This window comes from Poecilia mexicana, unplaced genomic scaffold (genome assembly GCF_051168715.1).
Source record: "Poecilia mexicana isolate PSO_F unplaced genomic scaffold, ASM5116871v1 scaffold_17, whole genome shotgun sequence".
Taxonomy (NCBI): domain Eukaryota; kingdom Metazoa; phylum Chordata; class Actinopteri; order Cyprinodontiformes; family Poeciliidae; genus Poecilia; species Poecilia mexicana.
Genome location: NW_028263386.1, coordinates 17782803 through 17790827, shown reverse-complemented (window position 1 = coordinate 17790827; position 8025 = coordinate 17782803). Strand labels below are relative to the sequence as shown.

The following is an 8025-nucleotide window of genomic DNA, read 5'->3' as shown; positions in this document are numbered from 1 at the left end:
AATGTCACTAGAGTGCATTAACCTGGAAACATCCCTTCGGTTACTTCTTCTTTCAGTTGGCCGATATTAAATAGATTTATTTTAAACTGAAGATTGATAAGTTCGGTGTTTTTCTTTGTCCCCCGGTACGTCCAATCAAATCCCGGGTTTTCCCCACGTCACAAGTGGTGGGTGGGAAGGAAATGTTTTAAACTTTGAATCCTGTCTGCGGTAGAGAGCAACAACTCACCCTCATAGCTGCGGGGCGACTCAGTCTGTCAGCTTCTCCGCTTCAAAGGCTCCTCTCATTTCTCCCAGTCGTCCCACCGTAGAGTCGCCATGTCTTTCATCCTCATGAAGAAAAAGAAGTTTAAGTTCAAAATAGACTTTGACTTGGAGGAGCTGTCGTCGGTTCCTTTCGTAAACGGAGTTTTATTTTGTAAAGTGAGACTCTTGGACGGAGGCTTTGCACAGGAGTCGTCTCGGTAAGGCTTCGCTTCTATTTATAGCTTAAGCACAACTTACCTAAGCTACAGTAAAATATGTTTTTCACCAATTTCAAATCTAGTTTGACGGATTGTTTTCTTGTTTTGTTTTGTTGTTGTTTTTTTCAGTTGCGCAGTGGCGTTGTTTCATGCGGAACATTAATCCATAAACACTTGGCTAATAACTTCACCTAACATTCAGCATTTTGATACTCACCAACAGCTGTAGCCTCGTTGACAAAAACGGTGGCAAACTTTATTTTAACTGGAGACACTTTATGAAGTTTTGAGTTCAGGTTTTTTTTTTTTCTTTTCCTGAAGATATAGATTTATACTAGCCGATGTTTGCTATAGCTGGTTAAACCAGTTGCTAAGCAACACGCCTTGGAGCATCTGATACTTTGACTCAGGCCAACTAACTAGCTATAATTTTAAAAGTTTAAGACAGGAAATTTATCTATATTATAATTAGAATAGGCAGTTCAGGTATTAAAGAAATATGGTAATTTATATTGAGCAAGAAAAATCTGATCAATTCTTCAGTCAATAAAAACAATATCAATGCAACAGCATTGTTGCAGCTGATTCATTTAAACAGAGATTTCAGAGATGTCCAAACTAGACAAGTGTTGTAGTTGTTGGTCCTGATCTTGAACTCAAGGGAACATAAAATAAAAGTTGATATGTGGCATGAATGTAATCAAACCAATCTAACAGCAATCCATAATTTCCTGTACTGAATACAAATCACGCACCATAAACCTTCTCCTCCTTCTTTCTCCGTCTTTGAAGTTTATCATAGTTATGTGACGAGGTGTGGTACATACTGATTTCATACCCAAAATGACAGATAGTCCCTCACACATTAATATATGGCGTCTTATGAGTCACTAATTAACCTAACTCTTTGTGCTGCCCCAAATTCCACGTGAAATCCCAGAGCAGAACAGATAAATGTTTAAAAAAAAACCCCAAACAGGTCAGGAGGTTCAAACCAATTTTGATAGCCAAAACAAAATCAGACTTTTACTTTCATTTTTTAAAAATTCATTTGCGTATTTCTGAGTAGACTGAATGGCTTCACATGCACTGCAATCTTGCAGTTTATGTGACACACGTTAACTGTTTACGGGTTTTATACACCTACAGGAATTCCAGTACCCACACTGAAATCAAGCTATAGATCCTGCAAATGTTTGACAAGATGGTCTGTGTGTGTTCAGTTTGTGAAATGTGCCCTTGTCTCCCAGAGAGCCTGTCCAAGCCAACTGTGTGCACTGGAAGAAAAGGTTTTCTTTCATTTGTAAGATGAGTGCCAACGCAGGGACGGGGGTGCTGGACCCCTGCATGTGCCGAGTGTCGGTACGAAAGGTAACGTATCAAAAACGTAAAAAAAAAAAAAAAATCTGTTTTCTAGAACTGAGTCCAGGATTATTTTTTTTTCCCAAATAAAATTCTGTTAATTTATTTTAATGTTTAAACTGTGATGCAAATTATAGTGTTGCTGTGTGTTTGTTTTTTCAGGAACTCAAAGGGGGAAAGTCTTTTGCAAAGGTAACTTTTGTTCTCTAATGACATTAAACATGTTGTTGACAAAGCACTTCCAAATACTGGATAATACAGTTGAATTAAAAAAAAAGTAATAATTTCTTTTTAAAAAATAAGTAGAACAATTTTTTGTAGCTGGCTGAGTTCTTCCCCCCCCCCCCCCCCCAGCTTTGGTGACCAAGTCAAAATCTGACCCGTGTTAACGAGTAACTTTAATGAGTCTCGGAAGTGACTCATCTTTCTGTGTGTATTCTGTCTTTCAACATTCCAGTCCACAAAACTGTAATCTCTGCACAAATAAACAGTTACTTATTGATGTCGAGATTCGTGCGGCAGAAGCTCCAATCTCAATATTTCCACTGTTTGATCACTTCCAGCTTGGATTTGCCAACTTGAACTTATCAGAGTTTGCTGGGTCTGGCAGCACTGTGCGACGGTGTCTGCTAGAGGGATATGACACCAAGAACACCAGACAAGACAACTCCATTCTAAAGGTATGCTCATAAATCAGCATACAACTCTGCAACTCTAACTTACACAGTTCTGGTTAGACTTTTTTCTATGTATTCATCAATGAATTTATTGTGGATTTCTTAAGTCTAAACGGAGACAAAACTGCAGAGTATAGGTTTAGATATATATCTACATAACAATATTTTGGTAAATGTCCCCTAGCAAATTGATTTTTTTAGATTTTCGCACTGGTAGGTTTCAGTGTTTCAGACAGGAAATGAGTACAGAGAGAGGCGTGCAATGCACCAGATCGATGTTCAGTTTTTTTTTTGTGAACAAAAATATAAAACTTCTTTCTGGACAGTGTTGCTAACAGAGTTGTTCTTGAACATCCTGACCGATTCTCTTTCTGACCCTTATGGACGATTGTATCAAATGAAGCCTGAATACTGGATGCCACGACTGGACAATGAATCCCAAACAGGCTAAACTATTTCCATGTCAGGAAAATGTAACATTTTAAAAGACCAATAGTAGATTTTATCTGACTAAAATCCAGCTGATTGGTGCAAAAGGTGTGCAGTCAATGTGCAGCTTGCTTGGAGACATTCATCAAATATGGGGGCAAGGTTATTCAAGCCCATATGCATTATTTTGGCCTTATGCTGCTGACGAGAGAAAATCTAAGACAAATTCAAACATCTGCATTCAGGTTTGTTTTTTAAACTTTGTAGCAGTGTTTTGTGGTAAAATATTTTCATCTAGCATTCATAGAAACCTGTGACCAGAATAGTACGTCATTAACTTTGCTGAATAAAACTCTTAAAAGATTAACATCTTTTCCCCATATTTGTAAACCTTTTTCACTTTTTCCCACCTATTTCTTCTTAGAAACTATTTAGTGCATGTAAAGCTTCTGAGAACTGAGACGTGTCCGAGCCTGTGACTTGATCAGCCATGGAGATAACTTTATTGCATGCATGTCCTTGCCAAATCATGGGGCTGTAATCTGATGAAATCATATTTTACAGGAGAGTCTAGAGCTTGTCTTGTGTCTCACTGTGTTTGTCTCGGTTACAGGTTGTTATTCACATGCAGCTAATGTCTGGAGACCCCTGCTTCAAAACGTAAGAGCTCTTCCTAGACACTACTGAGCTGTTTGACTCAGATATTGACTCTGTGTGAAGGCTTTACTTGCACATCAGGTTCTCTGTAGTCGTGGTTACAATGAAAGTGGGTTTCACTGGTGTAAAGGTCTGTCATTGACCACAACGGAAAGTATGTTCATCACATCCTGTGTGTCGCCTAAACTTAAAACACACTTATTTATTGCTATAATCACCAACAGAGTTTTAAGTTGGAAAGAATCACTTGATCTTATCTGTGAGCTAATAACGCCTCACCCAGACAGTGTTCTGCCCTGCCTTAACTGGTTGGAAGACTTTCTGCGGGATCGGACTAGCTCAGAGTTCATATTCTGAGAATATTGATTTGTAGCAATGTTTTTCTCAAAGGCTGTAATGTAACATGTGAAAAAACAAAGCTGTCTTAGTCTAATATGAGCTTTTCTTTTCCCTTTTCAAGTCTCGTTTGCAGTCTAAATACTGTAGCGGTTGCCGTGGGGACAGCCAAAGCTTAGTCATTCACCCTAATGCCATATTACTCACTGTGTAGGGAGAGCTAACGTGACAATGTCATGTTCCTTCCTTTGCCAATTTATTTATTTTTTTTTTTGTTCTATATTTTAGTTCAAATGTAGGTTCAGTTTAGAAGGTTGTGATCACACAAGTACTTCATTGGAAATGAACAGGATGTTGTGTACTTGGAAGTTATTTCAGGAAGAGTGAGTGAAACCCTTTTTATTTTATTTTTTATTTAGTTTTTGTTTAGTTCACCAGAAGTCCCAGAGTGGAACTCACTAGCAAGATCCCAGAATGAGTTTCTCTAAATGGATAGCAGATGTTGCGTCAGCTCGCTAGTCAAAATGGATGTTGAGGAAAACATCTGGTTGCTGTCCGTCTAACTTGTGGGGAAACAAAGTCCCAGTTTAGGAACAACACACGTGTAGCTGGATTACATAAAGCAATATTTTGTTTATGTGTGTACTATAAATTCATAAAGCTTCTAAAGGTTTAGTTTGTTGTGTTTACAGGGAGCTTGCTTGTAGAAATAACATAAAGTGTTAAAAGTTACGTCTCTGTTTGTATGCATTTGCGATTTTAAAAAAAATGGGGTGGTGTTTGCAATGACCTCAGAACAATCCTGTTGTATGAAACATCCTGTTTCATACAACAATACTGTTCTATGAAACAGCAGGCGTGGCTGCTCTTCCCTGAGGCTTTTCATTGAGAAACTGTCACGTCAAGCAAACTAAATGCTGCTTGTAGAGTTTCACATAAGTTGAAGTTTGGGTGACTGATCAAAATGTGAGTATTCTGTATGAAAATCTTTTTTCACAAAGCAAAAATATAGATAGGGGGGAAAAAAATTAAGATTCTGCAAGTAACTCGCATTTTTCACCAAAACCCTTTTTGATGTGTTTTGACTGGCATGTCTCTGTTTTAGTCCGCCGTCTACAGCCATGACTCTGGGAATCCCACCAGCAGAGGCAGAGGGTCTGCTTGAGGATAGAAAAGGAGGAGACGTTCGCACATCACATTCAGGCGCTGGTACTTGGATATTCATACACTCTGCAAGACGGGAGATTTGTTGCATTAATTGATTCATGATTTTTCTTTGCCTTTCTTGAAATAAGCTCCAGACAAATGCTTTTTTTTTTCCTCTCTTCTTTTAGGAACTCCAGTAAAGTCGAGATCAGTCCCAGATGATCTGATTGCATTCACCCACTCCAGAACATCCAGTTATGCGAGTCAGCTCTCAAAAATGTCAGGTATCGTAACAAAGATCCGTCCTGTTTTCAGCAACAGCTACATGATCAATGCGACTCAACGCCCGTTTTAAATGTGGTCACTGTATAAGTTCTGGTTATTTCCTTACAGGCTATAGTTCAACCTATTCAAGCTCCACAGATCTGAGCCACAGGCGGAACGGTTCAGGAGGTTCTGCCTCCACAGGCATCGGTAGCATCGAGCCCGGTGATCAGCAGGGGGAGAGAGGAGAGAAAGAAAACAGGACCACTCCCACTTCCACAGGCTCTCCAACCTGTTATTTTGCATGTGAAAAACTCTCCACACCAAATAGAGCTTACAGGTAAAATGCGCTGCTGCTTGTCTGGATCAGTATCTAACGGAGTCAGTTTGTCATGTTCTGTATCCATGTGTTCGGTTCAGAGCCGTTTCCATGGAATTAAAGGTTGATGGGTGATTTTGGATTTACATCAAATATCAGGACAATTACAGAATTGTTATTGAAACTGGTTATTGTTATCCTCTTATATTTTCTTCTATTATTGATTAATATGTTAGGAAAGCTACCTTTACACTAGACTAAAATAATAACCTGATTTTTACATATATACATACATAAAGATCTCCTTTAGAATTCCGTATATTCCATATGTACATATTTTTAAACGTTATACCTTATAAAAACATTTGCTTTATTAACCGCAGATGTTTTTCTCTTTCCTTCTCAGAACTCCAGTAAAACAGAACTCGGTGGAGAATCAGCTAAAGCGAGTCGATGCCACGCGGGTGGACGCCGATGACATAATAGAGAAAATCCTGCAGGGCCAGGATTTCAGCCATGGCTTCTTGGATTCCAGTGCAGAGGGTGTGTATCTCTAATCCTGGTGTGGAAAATTGCTTAGCATCTTACTGGTGTGATCAAATTACTTTGAGGTGTTGAAATACAGGGTCTATATGTGATCCAGGCAAGGTTTTGCGGCACTCCATAGTTGTTTATTCCACAGAAAGTTCTTTTAATCATCAATAAATTCTGTGACTGATCAGTTGAGCTGATTATGATGAAAGATGATCAGTTTTTTCTCACTTGTAATGTGTGTGTTGCTGCAGAGGAGGGGCTCAGCTTGTTTGTTGGACCCGGTGGGAGCACAGCTTTGGGAAGCCAACACATGAGGTGGGTGTGGTTATGTAACACTGGCTATTTACTGTAAATATGCAGAAATGCAACAATATGTCAGATAAAAGATCTAAAGAGGAAATGTTGCATTTTTTATTTATTTTTTTTACACAAATCTTCTCACCCCATCTCATGTCTAATCCGTAGAAACTCTTTGGTAAACGTATAACAGTCCATATAAAAAAAAACAAAAAAAAAACAGATCAGATATCAGCCCTAATTTCCCGCCATGTAACACACTGGCATTCTTTTCCAGGGTCGTAACCGGAGCCTTCGAACAGGTGGTCATCAAGCAGTAGGCTTTAGCAGGCATGCGTTTTAAACAAGAGGAACTACTTCTCCGGGGGAAAAGCAGCATGGCTGAGCAAAGGAGGTGCCAACTGAACTTATTCCTATCTGACATCAGGAGATTTTATTTCTGTTATGCAACATTTCCCCACATGACCTGTGCAGCATCTGTTGGCCATGAAAGCCCCCTGGTGTTCAAAATGTAGAGCTGAAGGACATTAGTGAAACTTTTTGTGCGCTGATCACTTTCTTTCATCTTCCATATAAGGACGTTTGGTTCAGACTGTCAGCATTTAGCTCTTTGAAATTTGGAACTCAAATGTTTCTCAAATGTTTGTCTGCCCATTCAGTGATTTTTTTTTTTTTTTTTTTTTTTCATTTTAAACAAAATGAAAAATACAGGTCTCTCTGCACAGAGAGACCTGTATGTACCATTAATCATTATATTTAGTATTTAAAGCTTTAAAAATTATAACTGTCAGAGCTTTATGCTGGAGTAATGTGCCATTTAATGTGTAATGTTAAAATGTTTAGATTTTTGGCTTTGGTGGGAATTGCAAAGTGACATTACTTTTTTTTATTTTTCTTTTTTTTTGTTATGATCAAAACTGACAGTAAGATGCTTATTCACCTTTGTTGCAAGATAGCTATTTTTAAGTAGCACAGCTTGTTAAAACTGAACACCTCTCACCTGGTTGTGAAGGAGGACGACAGCAGTTAAAAATAACCAAAGGGTTCGTTCGTTCAGTTTGTTTTGTTGCAGAAGTATATGTTTAGTCTCTAAAGTTATGTTTAATAGTATATTTGTGAAAAGTATTTAAATGTGTCGGAGCCGAATGTAAAGGTTGTAAAAAAAAAAAAAGAGAGAGCAATGAAAGCCATGTCTGTTTTATTCCATGTTGTCTTAATTTACTGTAAGATTTTTTTAAAAGGAAATGTAAAACTATATTGAACTCACATTAGACATAGTCTGTCACCTACTGAACAATTTATAGTCAATTCTTCTTTAAATAATTAAAAAAACAATTTCCCTAAATTGAGAATTATAAAATAATACCTTTACACCAGAATAAAACAATAGTGGGCTTATTAAATGGATCCTACAATAAAAGTACAGAAAAGCACCAATAAATTGGCATTACACATACAATTGTAAGAAAAAAAACAAACAAGAAATGTTGCATGAAACATTAAACATAACATCTTATTAAAAACCACCTCAAAGAAATCA

At 37.8% G+C, this 8025-nt stretch overlaps 1 protein-coding gene across 1 annotated transcript; it reads left to right on the top strand.

The window, feature by feature from the left end:
- The first annotated feature begins 205 nt into the window (after positions 1-205).
- On the top strand, positions 206-7671 carry LOC106927901 (EEIG family member 2-like). The gene is made up of 11 exons (XM_015003794.2): positions 206-464; positions 1715-1835; positions 1989-2018; positions 2390-2506; positions 3546-3592; positions 5031-5134; positions 5260-5355; positions 5465-5675; positions 6061-6197; positions 6440-6503; positions 6763-7671. The coding sequence occupies exons 1-11, from the start codon at positions 319-321 to the stop codon at positions 6803-6805; spliced, it is 1116 nt and encodes a 371-aa protein (XP_014859280.1). The 5' UTR covers positions 206-318; the 3' UTR covers positions 6806-7671.
- Positions 7672-8025: the final 354 nt, after the last annotated feature.

Excerpts from the sequence above, each read along its gene's own strand:
- LOC106927901 (XM_015003794.2), top strand. The coding sequence starts at position 319 with ATGTCTTTCATCCTCATGAAGAAAAAGAAGTTTAAGTTCAAAATAGAC. Across the intron at positions 2,019-2,389 it reads GGGGAAAGTCTTTTGCAAAG|CTTGGATTTGCCAACTTGAA; the intron begins GTAACTTTTGTT and ends GATCACTTCCAG. Across the intron at positions 5,676-6,060 it reads ACACCAAATAGAGCTTACAG|AACTCCAGTAAAACAGAACT; the intron begins GTAAAATGCGCT and ends TTTCCTTCTCAG.